This window comes from Somniosus microcephalus, chromosome 24, assembly GCF_052327205.1.
Source record: "Somniosus microcephalus isolate GS21.2 chromosome 24, FLI_Smic_1.0, whole genome shotgun sequence".
NCBI lineage: Eukaryota > Metazoa > Chordata > Chondrichthyes > Squaliformes > Somniosidae > Somniosus > Somniosus microcephalus.
Genome location: NC_141010.1, coordinates 33,135,307 through 33,150,025, shown reverse-complemented (window position 1 = coordinate 33,150,025; position 14,719 = coordinate 33,135,307). Strand labels below are relative to the sequence as shown.

Sequence of the window (14,719 nt, the reverse complement as noted above, 5' to 3'; positions counted from 1 at the left end):
GACCTGGGCACGCCAGGGGCTGTTGCTTCTCTCGATGATGCCCTCCTTCAGGAGTTGCTGCACCTCGGAGCTAATAAAAGCTCTGTCCCCGGCGCTGTACCGGCCGCTCTTGGTAGCGACGGGTTTACAGTCGCGGGTGAGGTTAGCGAACAGGGAGGGGGGCGGGACCTTGAGGGTGGATAGGCTACAGGTGGTACGCGGTGGGCGGTTTAAAAGCTGCTGGTTGTAGACTGTGAGTGGGGGGAGGGGTTCACCGTATGCCAAAGTGACACTTTGAAGGTGGGATTGGAAATCCAGCCCTAGTAGGACGGCAGCGCAGAGCTGGGGCAGGACGAGAAGTTTAAAATTTTTATACTCCGTGCCCCTAACCGACAGGGTCACAACACAGTAGCCGCTGATGTCTGTAGAATGGGACCTCGACGCCATCGAGATCCGGTTGCGCGTTGGCCGGACAGTGAGGGAGTAGTGGCTCACCGTGTCTGGATGGATGAAACTCTCTGTGCTTCCGCTGTCGAACAGGCAGGTCGTGGCGTGGCCGTTTACTTTGATGTCCATCATGGACTTGGACAGGTGATGCGGGCGAGCTTGGTTAAGTGTGACGGAGGCTAGTGTATGGCTGAGCGAGCTGCTGTAATCTGCGGGTGAGGCGGTGGTCAGGTCTGGAGACAAGGTGGCGGTCGAGTGTGGTGAACAAAATGGCGGCGCCCACGACGTTGAATAAAATGGCGGAGAAGATGGCCGCCCCCACAACTCACATGAGGCACTGCCGGCGTCGGTGGCCTTGATCAAAGATGGCCACCCCCACGACTCACACGAGGGGATACTGGCATCTGTGGCCTTGATGAAAGATGGCCGCCCCCACAACTCGCATGAGGCACTGCTGGCGTCTGTGGTTTTCCCCCTGCAGGTCTTCGCGAAGTGGCCTTTCTTGTGGCAGTCGGAGCAGGTCGCGTTTCTTGCAGGGCAGCGCGCCCTCGGGTGTTTCGCCTGGCCACAGAAGAAGCAGCCGGCGGCCCGATCGCGGGGCTCCGATGTCGCAGCCGGTACCGGGGGTGGCGGTCCCGATCGGTTCCGGGACACCGACGCTGTGGTAGGTCCCAGAGGCGGCGGTGCGAGGGGTATTGCGGCCGGGGTCGGGCCCGAGTCCCAGGGTCGCGCAGCACAGTACCTGGAGTACGCCTCGAGGTCCCGATGGGCCACTTCCAAGGAGCGAGCGAGGATAGCCGCTGTTTTCAGGTCGAGGTCCTTTGATTCCAGCAGTCTTTGCCGTGAGTAGTCTGACCGAAGGCCTTTCACGAAGGCATCGCGGATGTTTCCATCTGTATGTTCTGCAGCTGTTACGGCTTTAAAGTCACAGTCCCTGCCGAGTATTTGCAGCGCCCGTAAGAAATCATCAACCGACTCTCCTGGCTGTTGCGAGCGGGATCTTAGGAGATGCCTGGTGTACATTGAGTTTACAGGGCTCCGATACTGTTCTTTTAGCAGGTTGAGGGCGTCCTCGTATGTGGCAATGTCCCGGATGAGTGCAAATACTTTAGGGCTCACCTGAGCGGTCAGAACTCTTAATCTGGATGCCGGAGGCACGCCGGATTCTCCCAGGTAGGCTTCGAAGCAGCTCAGCCAGTGTTTGAAGTCGAGGGCTGAATTCGCAGCCTGTGGGTTTAGATCCAGGTACGGCGGCCGGAGGGCTCGTAGCCAGGCCGGCTGTTGTAGATGGCCATTTGGCTGGGGCTGTACGTCTGACTGGTCGTTTGGCTGCTCTGTTGTAGACATTTCAAAATTTAGCCAATAAAATTGATATACCTATCAATTCAGTTCATGAAAAGCGACGAGTTAAGTTAGTAACTATAGGTTTTTATTGGCTTAATAACAGAGCCCACCCTCGTGGGTGATCGGATCCAACAAGGAGGAATACCAGCCAGTCGACCACCTTTTATACCTGGGCAAGCAGGCGGAGCCATGGGCGGAGTCAGCTGTGGTCAGCCCAGATATAACAGCGTGGCAAGAGGTGACCTTGTGTAGTGATACACTATGGTTATCACTGTTTATATCGTTACAACAGTGTAACGATAGTGAACGATAAAAGTGGTTTACCAGTCAGTCTTTTTGTGCTGAGTTCATAGAAACATAGAAGATAGGAGTAGGCCATTCGGCCCTTCGAGCCCGCTCCGCCATTCAATGAGATCATGGCTGATCATCCAAATTCAGTACCGTGTCCCTGCCTTCTCCCCATGTCCCTTGATCCCTTTAGCCTTAAGAAATATATCCAACTCTTTCTTGAATATATTTAATGAACTGGCCTCCACTGCCCTCTGTGGCAGAGAATTCCACAGGTTCACCACTCTCTGGGTGAAGAAATTCCTCCTCATCTCAGTCCTAAATGGCTTACCCCTTATCCTTAGACTATGACCCCTGGTTCTAGACTCCCCAGCCATCAGAAACATCCTTCCTGCATCGAGTCTGTCCAGGCCTGACAGAATTTTATAGGTTTCGATGAGATCCCCTCTCAATCTTCTAAACTCCAGTGAGTATAAGCCCAATCGACACAATCTCTCCTCGTACGTCATTCCTGCCATTCCAGGTATCAGCCTGGTGAATCTTCACTGCACTCCTTCCATGGCAAGAACGTCCTTCCTCAGGTAAGGCGACCAAAACTGCACACGATACTCAAGGTGTGGTCTCACCAAGGCCCTGTACAACTGTAGCAAGACATCCTTGTTCCTGTACTCAAACCCTCTTGCTACGAAGGCCAACATACCATTTGCCTTCTTAACCGCCTGCTGTACCTGCATGCTTACCTTCAGCGACTGGTGCACAAAAACACCCAGGTCTCTCTGCACTTCCCCTTCTCCCAATCTATTACCATTCAAATAATAATCTGCCTCCCTGTTTTTGCCACCAAAGCGGATAACCTCACATTTATCCACATTATAGTGCATTTGCCATGTTTCTGCCCAATCACCCAACCTGTCCAAATCGTACTGGAGTTTCACGACATCCTCCTTGCAGCTTACCCTCCCACCCAGCTTTGTGTCGTCTGCAAATTTGGAGATATTACATCCAATTCCCTCGTCCAGATCATTAATTGTGAACAGCTGGGGTCCTCGGACCGATCCTTGCGGTACCCCACTAGTCACTGCCTGCCACTCGGAAAACGACCCGTTTATTCCAACTCTTTTTGCTTTCTGTCCGCCAGCCAGTTCTCTATCCAAGTCAATGCCTTGCCTCCAATCCCATGTGCCTTAATTTTGCACACTAATCTCTTATGTGGGACCTTATCGAAAGCCTTCTGAACGTCCAAATACACCACATCCACTGGTTCTCCCTTATCTATTTTACCAGTTACATCCTCAAAAAATTCCAGTAGATTAGTCAAGCATGACTTACCTTTTTGTAAATCCATGTTGACTTTGTCCGATCCTGTCACTGCCTTCCAAGTGCTCTATTACATCTTATTATAATAGACTCTAGCATTTTCCCCACTACCGATGTCAGGCTTACCGGTCTATTATTCCCTGCTTTTTCTCTACCACCTTTTTTGAATAGTGGTGTAACATTAGCTACCCTCCAATCCATGGGTACTGTTCCAGAGTCTTATCGAGTTCTGGAAGATGACCAGCAATGCATCTACTATTTCTAGGGCCACTTCCTTAAGTACCCTGGGATGTAGATTATCAGGCCCTGGGGATTTATCGGCCTTCAGTCCCATCAATTTTCCTAACACCATTTCCCTACAAATACTGATTTCTTTCAGTTCCACCCTTTCATCAGACCCTATGTTCCCCGGAATCTCTGGAAGGTTATTTGTGTCCTCCTTTGTGAAGACAGAACCGAAGTATGAATTTAATTGGTCTGCCATTTCTTTGTTTCCCATTATAAATTCCCCTGATTCTGACTGCAAGGGACCTACGCTTGACTTCACCAATCTTTTTCTCTTCACATATCTATAAAAGCTTTTACAGTCAGTTTTTATGTTCCCTGCTAGCTTACACTCATTCGATTTTCCATTTCTTAATTAATCCCTTTGTCCTCCTTTGTTGAATCCTAAACTGCTCCCAATCCTCAGGATTATTGCTTTTTCTGGCCAATTTATATGTCCTCTCCTTGGATCTTATGCTACCCCTAATTTCCCTTGTTAGCCACAGTTGAGTCACCTTTTTTATTTTTTATGCCAAACTGGGATGAACAAATTCTGTAGCTCATCCATTCGGTCTTTGAATGTTTGCCATTGCCTATCCACTGTCAATCCTGAGTGCCATTCCCCAATCAATCCTACCCAACTCGCTCCTCAGACCATCGTAGTTTCCTTTATTTAAATTGAGGACCCTAGTCTCTGAGTCAGCTACTTCATTCTCCATCTTAATGAAGAATTCGATCATATTATGATCGCTCCGACCCAAGGGGCCTCGTACAACAAGATTGCTAAATAATCCTTTCTCGTTACATAATACCCAGTCTAAGATGGCCTGATCTCTGGTTGGTTCCTCGACATTGGTCCAGGAAACCATCCTGTAAACACTCCAGGAATTCCTCCTCCACAGTATTGTTACTAATTTGGTTGGCTCAATCTAGATGTAGATTAAAGTCACCCATGATGACTGCTGTGCCCTTATTGCACGCTTCTTTAATTTCCCTTTTAATGCCATTCCCAACCTCCGCCTTACTGTTGGGAGGTCTATATACCACTCCCACTAATGTTTTTTCCCCCTTAGTATTTCTCAATTCTACCCATACAGATTTCACATCATCAGAGCTAATATCCTTCATTACAATTGTATTAATCCCTTCTTTAACCAGTAATGCTACCCCACCTCCCTTTCCTTTTTGCCTATCTTTCCTGAATATCGCATACCCCTGGATGTTGAGTTCCCAGTCTTGGCCATCCTTGAGCCATGTTTCCGTAATCCCAACCAAATCATATTCGTTTACCTCTTTGCGCAGCCAATTCATCCACCTTATTACAAATGCTCCTTGCATTAAGGCACAAAGCCTTCAGGCTTGTTTTTTTAACGCTCTTAGACCTATTAGAATTATTATTTCCTGTGGCCACGTTTGATTTAAACCATTGATTTCTCTGACTGCCACTTTTGCTTTTATCCCTGTTTCCCTTTCCCTTTCCTCTGTCTCCCTGCTCAGGTTCCCAACCCCCTGCCATTTTAGTTTAAACCCCCCCGAACAGTGCTAGCAAACCTCCCCGCAAGGATATTTGTCCCGTTCTGGTTCAGGTGCACCCCGTCCGACTTGTACAAGTCCCACCTTCCCCAGAAGCAGGCCCAGTGATCCAGGAAACTAAAGCCCTCCCTCCTGCACCAACTCTTTGGCCACGCATTCATCTGCTCTATCCTCCTATTCCTATACTCACTAGCACGTGGCACCGGGAGTAATCCAGAGATTACAACCTTTGAGGTCCTGCTCTTTAATCTGCTACCTAGCTCCCTAAATTCTTGCTGCAGGACCTCATCCCTCTTGCTACCCATGTCATTGGTCCCAATGTGAACCACGACCTCTGACTGTTCACCCTCCCCCTTCAGAATGCCCTGCAGCCGTTCAGTGACATCCTTGACCCTGGCACCAGGGAGGCAACAAACCATCCTGGAGTCACGTCTACGGCCGCAAACTCCTATCTGTTCCCCTTACGATGGAATCCCCTACCACTATTGCTCTCCCACTCTTTTTCCTCCCTTCCTGAGCAGCAGAAGCACCCCTGGTGCCAGCAAGTTGGCTGCTGCTGCCTTCCTCTAGTAAGTCATCCCCCTCAACAGTATCCAAATCGGTATACCTGTTTGAGAGGGGGATGGCCACAGGGGTCCCCTGCACTACCTGCCTGCCTCTACTGCTCTGCCTGATGGTCACCCATTTCCCTTCTGCCTGTGCAGCCCTTGCCTGCGGTGTGACCAACTCGCTAAACGTGTTATCCACGACCCTCTCAGCATCGTGAATGCTCCAAAGCCCGCCCATCCATCCGCAGCTCCAGCGCCGCAATGCGGTCTGCTAGTAGCTGCAACTGGATGCATTTCTGGCACACATGGTCGTCAGGGACACTGGCAGTGTCCTTGAATTCCCACATAGAGCAAGAGGAGCATAACATGGGGCTGGGCTGTCCTGACATGACTTGCCCTTTAATTAATTTAAATTAAATCAATACCACCAATTTAATGATATACTCAAGGGCGCTTGCCTGCCAGCAGTCCCCGCTACACCACAGAGACCCTAGAAAGTATAAACCGCAGAATTTAAATTTTGTAAAGGAGAAAGAGTAAATACTTACCAACCAATCACTTACCCGCTTTCTGGTGACGCCACACTTGGGTTACTTTTTACTTCTCTCCTTCCCTCGGACTTTGGAGATTGGTAGGCCTTACCTGGTCTCGGAGCTGTCCCTTCTAAAAGCTTGGAAGAACCTGGAAAACCTCAGCAGGAGTGTCGCCCAGGACTAGGGTGCCATTCCATTTGTTTATGGCATGTTATGTGAATGCTAACTGTTGAAAATCTACATCAAGTATTTATGTGATGGCTGAAATGTATTGTAAACATTAGTTTGCTCCTGAGCATCAATGCTGATTTGTATGGGGCTTGTGTTTCTCGGCTCTAGTGTATTTTTTTTTGTTTGGTTCGTTAAATATATCTAAAGAATATTAAGAGTTGCAGCCTCATTTTGAATGGTGTAAATCCTTGCTTTTGGCTTTTCATGACTAAGTATAACTATAATGAACCTTCTTAGTACTTCTGGGTTATCTTGTTATTTTAAACCCCGTTTCTGTAACGGTCTGGTGTCTCTAGTGGGATTTAGTGATTGTCAATTTTGAGATTTGTTTTCATTTTGTTTTTCCATTAGATAAAAAAAAACTTTTAATTTTGGCTTCAACTTTAAAAAAAAAAGACCAAGTATCATTGGTTCTACTGTTACAGGAACTACACAAAATGGTCTTGAGTAAATCCCAAAGTGATGTTTGAGTGAATTAAATTTGTTTTGCTGATCTATTTTAAAAAAAAAAATGTACTTTTCAAGTATATTGTGCATGCATTTTGACAACTTAATATCTACTAACTATGCGTTCACATTCTCATTACATTTAACTGCACTAAATATGTAACTTTTTTTGCAAGCCTACTGCGGAAGAATTGGTAAGGCTTTGCTCATTGCATGTTTGTGAGTGCCTGTCTGTGCACTCTTGTTTATTTCATTATCCATTTACATAGCTTATGCTCAGTAACATTTTAATTGTGTAAATTCCGACAGAATTTTGTGCCATGTATTGAATGCCATTCAAGAAATTCTGCATTTAAGCACTAAGGTTTCATGCTGTAAAGGTGATTAGACACTTCCTCCTATTCAACAACAACAACTTGTATTTATATAGCACCTTTAACATAGTAAAACGCCCCAAGGCACTTCACAGGAGTATTAAAAGACAAAAAAAATTGACACCGAGCCACATAAGGAGAAATTATGGTAGGTGACCAAAAGCTTGTTCAAAGAGGTAGGTTTTAAGGAGTGTCTTAAAGGAAGAAAGAGGTAGCGAGGTGGAGAGGTTTAGGCAGGTAATTCCAGAGTTTAGGGCCGAGGCAACAGAAGGCACGACCACCAATGGTTGAGTGATTATAATCAGGGATGCTCAAGAGGGCAGAATTAGAGGAGCGCAGACATCTCTGGGGGCTGTAGGGCTGGACGGGATTACAGAGATGGGGAGGGGCGAGGCCATGGAGGGATTTGAAAACCAGGATGAGAATTTTGAAATTGAGGCGTTGCTTAACCGGGAGCCAATGTAGGTCAGCGAGCACAGGGGTGATGGGTGAACGGGACTTGGTGCGAGTTATTCCTCCGCCAATATTGCTCCATAGTAGATGCAAGAACAGACTGAAGTGATCAGTTTTCCATTTTCTCCCTTTGTCTCCGCGAATGTCACAACCCTCTTCTTTTGGACTTGCGTTTATAATCTTGATGCTTTTCTTTTCCCTAAAACAAGGCTGTAAGAGGCTGGGTTGTGCAGTCAGTTTACGCTTTCTTTGCACTCTCGGACCATGTTTGAATCCAACCCAAACTTTCTGGTGGCTATAGGGCCTTGAGCGAATTGACATTGGGCAGTTTCAGCACACTTTTTCAAATGGGTGAGAGTCCACAGCATAAAATCCTGCCTAAATTGTCAGTTGAATGTAGATGAGACAGAAATGGCTGATGTGACAAACGTTGTACAAGTACAGTGGAGGTGTTCTTCTGGAGTCGGGATTGAAGCACGTTAGGCCATGTAGAAATAACTTCATTTCCATGTTGCACTGTGGTGTCTCTGACCTGAATGCAAAAATGTCAGAAAGCATTTCATTTTCATCACTGATGTCCCTCACACTTCAGTAAGCTCAAAGTTCAGTTCAATTTTTCAAAATTCTGAGCCAAGCTATAAATGAATAGCTTTGGACATTTTTATAGACTTTTTCATGTCCCAATAATACTTTTCTAGTAATGTTTTGGCAAAGAAACATGTGAATACAGTTTTATATTCTATATTATTTCACATTGCTACCTCTCATTTCTTTAATCTGTTGCTCACAGTTTAACTTTGGCGATGTTGCAGTACATCAGGCTATCCATACCATCGAGTACTGCTTGGGATGTGTTTCTAACACTGCCTCCTACTTGCGGTTGTGGGCGCTCAGTCTGGCTCACGCACGTAAGTACGACAAACATAAGTACATACACATTTATTAGGAATGGTTCCTATATGACTAATAAACTTGTGTTACTAGTGGATGAGATTGATTTCCAAACATGAGTGCGATGTTTATATATGTCTTAAGTTCCTGGTGTGTGGTCCTATTCCATGGGTGCAAACAACAATGAGATGAACTCCAAGTTAATCTGTTATTAGTGGTGGTTGCAAGAGAAGTGTTTCCCGGAATACTGGGAGAATTCGCCACACTTTAAATATTGCCATTAGTTTTTTAATATCTGCTTCAACCAGCCTAGTCACTGCACTGGAGTGCTAAACTAGATTATGCTCACATTAAGCTGCTGGAAATTGCCCCTCACCGGAAATTAAGTGCAACGTTAAGGATAAGATGTGTAAAATTTTAGAGATGCTACTTTGTGAATTGCATAACAAAACATTTTTTGGCTCGGCAAGTGGAAGAGTTGGAAAAGCTGTGTTTTCATACGATTAAGTGATCCAATTTTGATATAATTACCGTTATTGAATTTTGTTAATGAAATAAACACTGCCTGTCTAAGTCCCTTTTTTTTAAAAATAAAATGAATTGGCAGCTATTCCGATCACAATGGCAAACAGTTGGCTTCAACAGAAAAATAATTGCCATTTGCATTGATGTCTAATTTGATTCAATTTTGTACATTCTTACAAGAGGTATGACCTTGTGCGGTGGCTACTAACTTGGAATGCTGACAGAATTGGGCTATGTTGTAGCTCGGCTTCCTGTTCAAATGGGGGTGCTTTTCCCAGGGCGGGATAATTGGAGAATACATCTCCCAATGGCCAGAGCGGCATTTGGTAGAGTACAGTGAGTAGATTGCCTGGCATTTTGTGTACATTTAATTTATTGAATGCCATACGAGTAAACTTTTTTTAGGCACCCACCATATAGACCTAACTTTAGACGAATGCTTTGCAGGAAGCATTTTGTTCAGCCTGAAAATTTGCCAGTGACTAGATTAAACAGAATGAAGTCAAAAATAATTTAAGCCAGATGCTATATTATGCAAAAGAAATTAGTATTGTCATAATCTGAAACCCTAGATAAGGAGTGCATTTTATCTTTTTGTCTTCTGCATGTGAAAGACAAATGTGCCAATAGATAAATGACCTTGTGGGCAACAGACTGCACAGGCTGATGGGCTAAAAGTTTAGCTTTTTAAAAAAAAAAAAAAAAAATCATCACTCATGCTAAATATATTCTGTCTTAAATGATGTAGAATTTTACTACTTGTCTATGGAATTGATTAAAGTTTTTCCATTTAAATTCAAATTTTATTAACTTAAAAAAAGTTTCAAAGAAAACACTTGCATTTAGACTTTGCTTGTTTTTAAAGATATAACTATCATTTTTCACCAATTAGGCTACTCTACTGAATTTCACTTTTTTAAAAAAAAAAACAAAAAAAAATAAACAAACCCTACTGCTCATCAAGGTGAGGGATGTCAGTGCTGGGAAATAGAACTCTTCATATTTCAGGCATGTTTCGTGTTGATGTGAAGCTGAAACTGCTATATTGATGCGAAACTTGGAGTGTAAGTTGATGTGAAGGCAGGAACTGGCTCTGAAGTGAAGTGGAGTGAGGCACTTTGTAGAAGAAGTTTCAGTTCATTTAGTTGCAGTGTCAGGTTGGTCATTGACTCTGAATTTAGGCTGCATTCACACTAACTGCAACATTGGTGCAAAGTGAAACTGCTTCACACTGATGCTATGGTTGTAATATAAATGCACCCTAAGACTATAATAGAAGTTTATAGCACAGTAGGAGGCCATTCGGCCCATTGTGTCCATGCCAGCTCTCTGCCAGAGCAATCCAAAACGAATCCCACAGCCCTGTGCATGCCCTGCATCATCTCTTTCAAATGATTGTCTACTCTTCCCTTAAAAGATGCAATATTCTCTGCCTCGACTACTCCCTGTGGCCAAGCATTTTACCCTCTGACAGCTAGAAAATGGATACTGTGTACTTCATCCTAGAATATATTCTTTTAAGGCCTAGGGCTGGGTGGCCCCATAAGCTGCTTTAGAAGTACTGAGTGCATTTAACTTCCACTGTGCACATTTCATGGGTTCTGGATTAAAAGCCTACTGATGTTCATCAGACTTTTTCAGCTGTGTTAAAACAAATGTGTCAAATGGATGAATTGAAATGGTGTATTTGCTTGTTTCAGAGCTCTCTGAAGTGTTGTGGACCATGGTTATGCACATTGGACTATCCGTCAACAACTTTGGTGGATCTTTTCTCCTCTTCATCATATTTGCTGCCTTTGCTGTGCTGACGATCGCAATTCTTCTCATCATGGAGGGTCTTTCTGCGTTTCTGCATGCTCTTCGTTTGCACTGGTAAGAAAAGAGCTTCATCCCCAAAGTTTGCTCCATCTGATGGGAGTTGCCATAGTCAAAGGTTTTTAAAAAAAAAATGCTTAAACCGTGTTGGCTGACTGGCTGACCAAATGCAATCCATGGTGTGATATTGAGCTATGCACATCAAGAAGGTCCTGGTTCAACCCCTGGCCTGTGCGGAATTACTATATCTTAGGCAGAGCAGTAGAGGATACTATATTTGGCCTCTACCTGGCTAGGGAAAAAAGCTGGCATTCACACTGCATTCAACAACAGCAACTTCCATTTATTCAGTGCATTTTAATGTTTTTAAAAAAAAAAAAAAAAAAAAAAAAAATACCAAGGCACTTCATGGAGGTGTAATCAGACAAAAATAGACAATTTGTGTCAAGCTACCCCTGGTGGAAAGTGCATATGTATGCTGAGGATTGAATCCTGCTTGGCTGTGTTGCCCCACACTTGAATAGCCAGTTTTGCTGCTGACAGTCTGGGTTCACTGTTAAATGTACAGGCAAGCTGCTGGCATTTGGGGATCCATACCCCAACATCAGTCAGTGCCTTCAGAAGAGAACGGATGAAAATTGGTCAAGGGTAAATAAATAGGAAAACACGGGAGTACAGATGAACATCTGAAGTTTGGCTTTTGATGCAATTCAGAGGGAGCAAATCCAAAGTCTGACTAGAGATTTTGTTCTTTTTCATAACTGATTTGATTCTTCAAAGGCTTTGCACAAACCTTCAAAAATCAATAGTGGTGGAAATTGAGCATCCAAAGCTATAACTTCATGGTTACATTTATCACTAATTGTACAAAGGGATGTAATTCTTTATCCGACTCCTTGGTTTGTATTTAAGTGGGTGCAATAGCTTAGAATTTTCATTTTTTAATTTCTAGTAGGTGTTCAGTTCCATTCAGCAGCCCATGCTAGCCTACTGCAGGATCTAGACAACATCCAGGTTTGGGCTAGCAAATAGCAGGTAATGTTCATGGCATGTAAGTGCCAGGCAGTGACCATCTCCAACATGAAAAGGCCATAACACCCCTTTGACCTTCAACAGCTCCACCATCAACATCCTGGAGTCCTCGTTGACCAGAAGCTTAACTGCACAAACCATATCAACAAAAGCAGGGCAGTGGCTGAGTACTATATGAAGAATGGCTCACCTGTTCCCTGAAAGCCTTTCTAACCTTTTCAAAGCTCAAGTCAGGAGTGTGATGGAATACTCTCCACTCGCCTAGATGTATGCAGCTACAACAACATGCAAATAGCTCGACACAAGTACCGAGCACTTGTGCCACTGGAGTCAGTATCCACCCCCTGCACGACTGGTGCACTTTGGCTGTTCTATGTATCTATAGGATGCTTTGACAGCACCTCCCTGCCCACAACCCTTACCTCCAAAGAAGTTACCCCACAAAGCTATTTGCATTGTGAACATCGAAAGCAGCAGGCTATAGACAGAACTAAGAGGTCTTGCAACCAATGGAACAAAGCAAAACTCTGTAGCTCTACCCCATCCTGTTGGTAACAAACAGGAGGAGAAGGCTCCATGGATATCCTCATCCTGGACATAGTGGAGCTTAGCACGTGAGTGCAAGAGATGAGGCTGTTGTTTCATGCTACTTTGCCTCCTCCTGAGGTTCCCACCAGCATAGATGCCAGGGTCCAGTTAATTTGGTTCACTCCACGTGAAATTAAGTAGCTGAGCGCTCTGGACACAAGAAAGGCACAGGGCCCAGACAATATCCTAGAATATAGTGCTGAAGACCTGTGCATCAGAGCTAGCTGTTTCCGTGGCCAAGCTGTTCCATTATAGCTATGACATTAACATTTACCCGGCAATATGGAACATTGCCTAGGTATGTTCTAGCCGCAAAAAAAGTAAATCTAACATGGCTAATTAAATCCCTGTCAACTCCTCCCAAAGTAGAATTGATACTGTCTGGTTTAATTTTGCAAATGTCCACAGGAAGCCAAGTGTGGTTACTATTGATATATGCAGTGGGCAGCAGAAAAGGGTTTCATGAGTAAAAAGTTTAGCCCTTTTGAAGAACTGGAACATGGAAATTATCTATTGATTGGGAACAGTTAGTAGATGATGGGAAAAGTATAGAAACATAGGAGCAGGAGTAGGCCATTCGGCCCCTCGAGCCTGCTCCGCCATTCAATGCGATCATGGCTGATCATCCAAATTCAGTACCCTGTCCCTGCTTTCTCCCCATATCCCTTGATCCCCTTAGCCTTAAGAAATATATCTAACTCCTTCTTGAATATATTTAATGAATTGGCCTCACCATATTGGTTCCTATAGTTTGCAGGTGAGAAGAGATTTTTCATTTGTAAAGGGCAGTCAACCTGAGTTAAATAGTTGAGGTATAGAACCAATACATATGGCATTCGTTTGACTTACATTTGGGGAATATTTATACAGAGCTATCATTCAGAAGATTAAATGGACGAGATAGAAGCCATGATCGTATACGATCAGTCGAAGGAGTGGATTGAATGGCTGTTTATAGAGCCGTGATCGATGTTCTTAAAGAAATGGATGTGTGAAATGCACTGTTCCATTCTATGCACAATGCCTGCAGGTGCTCAATAGAACACTGCAGAGAGGTTGGATTGCTGTACTTTTGCTGTATCTTCCAAAGATAGATAATGGCATTTTGTCTGTCCTGGAAGATTGTCTATATGCCTAAGATCAGTACGCAAGCTGCATTTATAAAAAATAAAAATAAAAAAAATAACTAGCACTTGGGTAGTTATTAAACTAATTTTTCTTAATCGTATATACGTATTGAATTTTTTTCTTCTTGACTTTAGCTCTGGCTCCTTCTAATTTTACACCCTCCTCCAGTAAGGTTATATAATACTTTGATAACACTTTTGGCATGTGACTGCTGAAATAGCAATCCTCACATCTCCAGTGAAAATACTGTTACCTCTTGTGATTTCTTTTTTAATCACGTATGTGCAGAAATCTTTTGGACTTCCACGTTACCCAAAAATAATATTGAGAAACTAATGTCATTGTTCATTTTTTGGTGGGGAGGAGGGGGACGTGAAGGGAGAAGAAAACGGGCCTAATTTTAACTTTTCCTCTGCAAATGTAAAACACAAGTTTGAGATATACCATGCTTGAAAGGTTGCTTATGTTTTATTAATAGTCAGTATTTATTTGGTATTTTCTGTAATTGTCTCCTGATTGGGGCCCCTTTAACTGGCTAATTTGAAGTTGACAAAAAAAACTGGCAATGAAACTATTTCCTACGTAGAAAAATATTACTAAACTCCAAACTAAAGCTCTCCAAGATGGTTTAATATAGATTAAAGCAGTGCATTCCGATCATTGATTTTAATTTTAAATGAATCACTTTTTTAGTTTCCTTCCTTTTGACATGCACATCATGGTGGCATCCATCTATGATCACCTGAAATACACTCCGTGATTTTATCAGAAAGTGCTCACCTCCTAGATCTCCTTTCACAAATTAGTACAGGAAACTGGTTTATCCGGAGGTTAACTGTCCGGAATGCTCGATCCACCGGCAAAATTCAGGAGTCGGTTCAGTAAGTTTTTTTTCTTTTCGTTGCTTTTTTTTTCATCAGTCAGGCTCTGCAAGGTCTAGCTAAAGCTGTTGCTTAGCTACAGAGACGCTTGCAAGCTATGG

The 14,719-nt window shown here is 43.9% G+C and overlaps 1 protein-coding gene across 7 annotated transcripts in view; it reads left to right on the top strand.

The window, feature by feature from the left end:
- Positions 1 to 14,719, top strand: part of LOC147101203 (V-type proton ATPase 116 kDa subunit a 1) — a 77,221-nt gene that overhangs the window by 42,381 nt on the left and 20,121 nt on the right. For 5 of the 7 annotated variants that reach the window (XM_085966446.1, XM_085966442.1, XM_085966444.1 and 2 more), the window contains 3 exons: positions 7,108 to 7,125; positions 8,549 to 8,666; positions 10,875 to 11,046. In XM_085966446.1, coding sequence (XP_085822572.1) covers positions 7,108 to 7,125; positions 8,549 to 8,666; positions 10,875 to 11,046 — 308 coding nt within the window. The remainder of the gene's footprint in view (positions 1 to 7,107; positions 7,126 to 8,548; positions 8,667 to 10,874; positions 11,047 to 14,719) is intronic. The other 2 variants (XM_085966447.1, XM_085966445.1) reach the window with 1 other exon arrangement.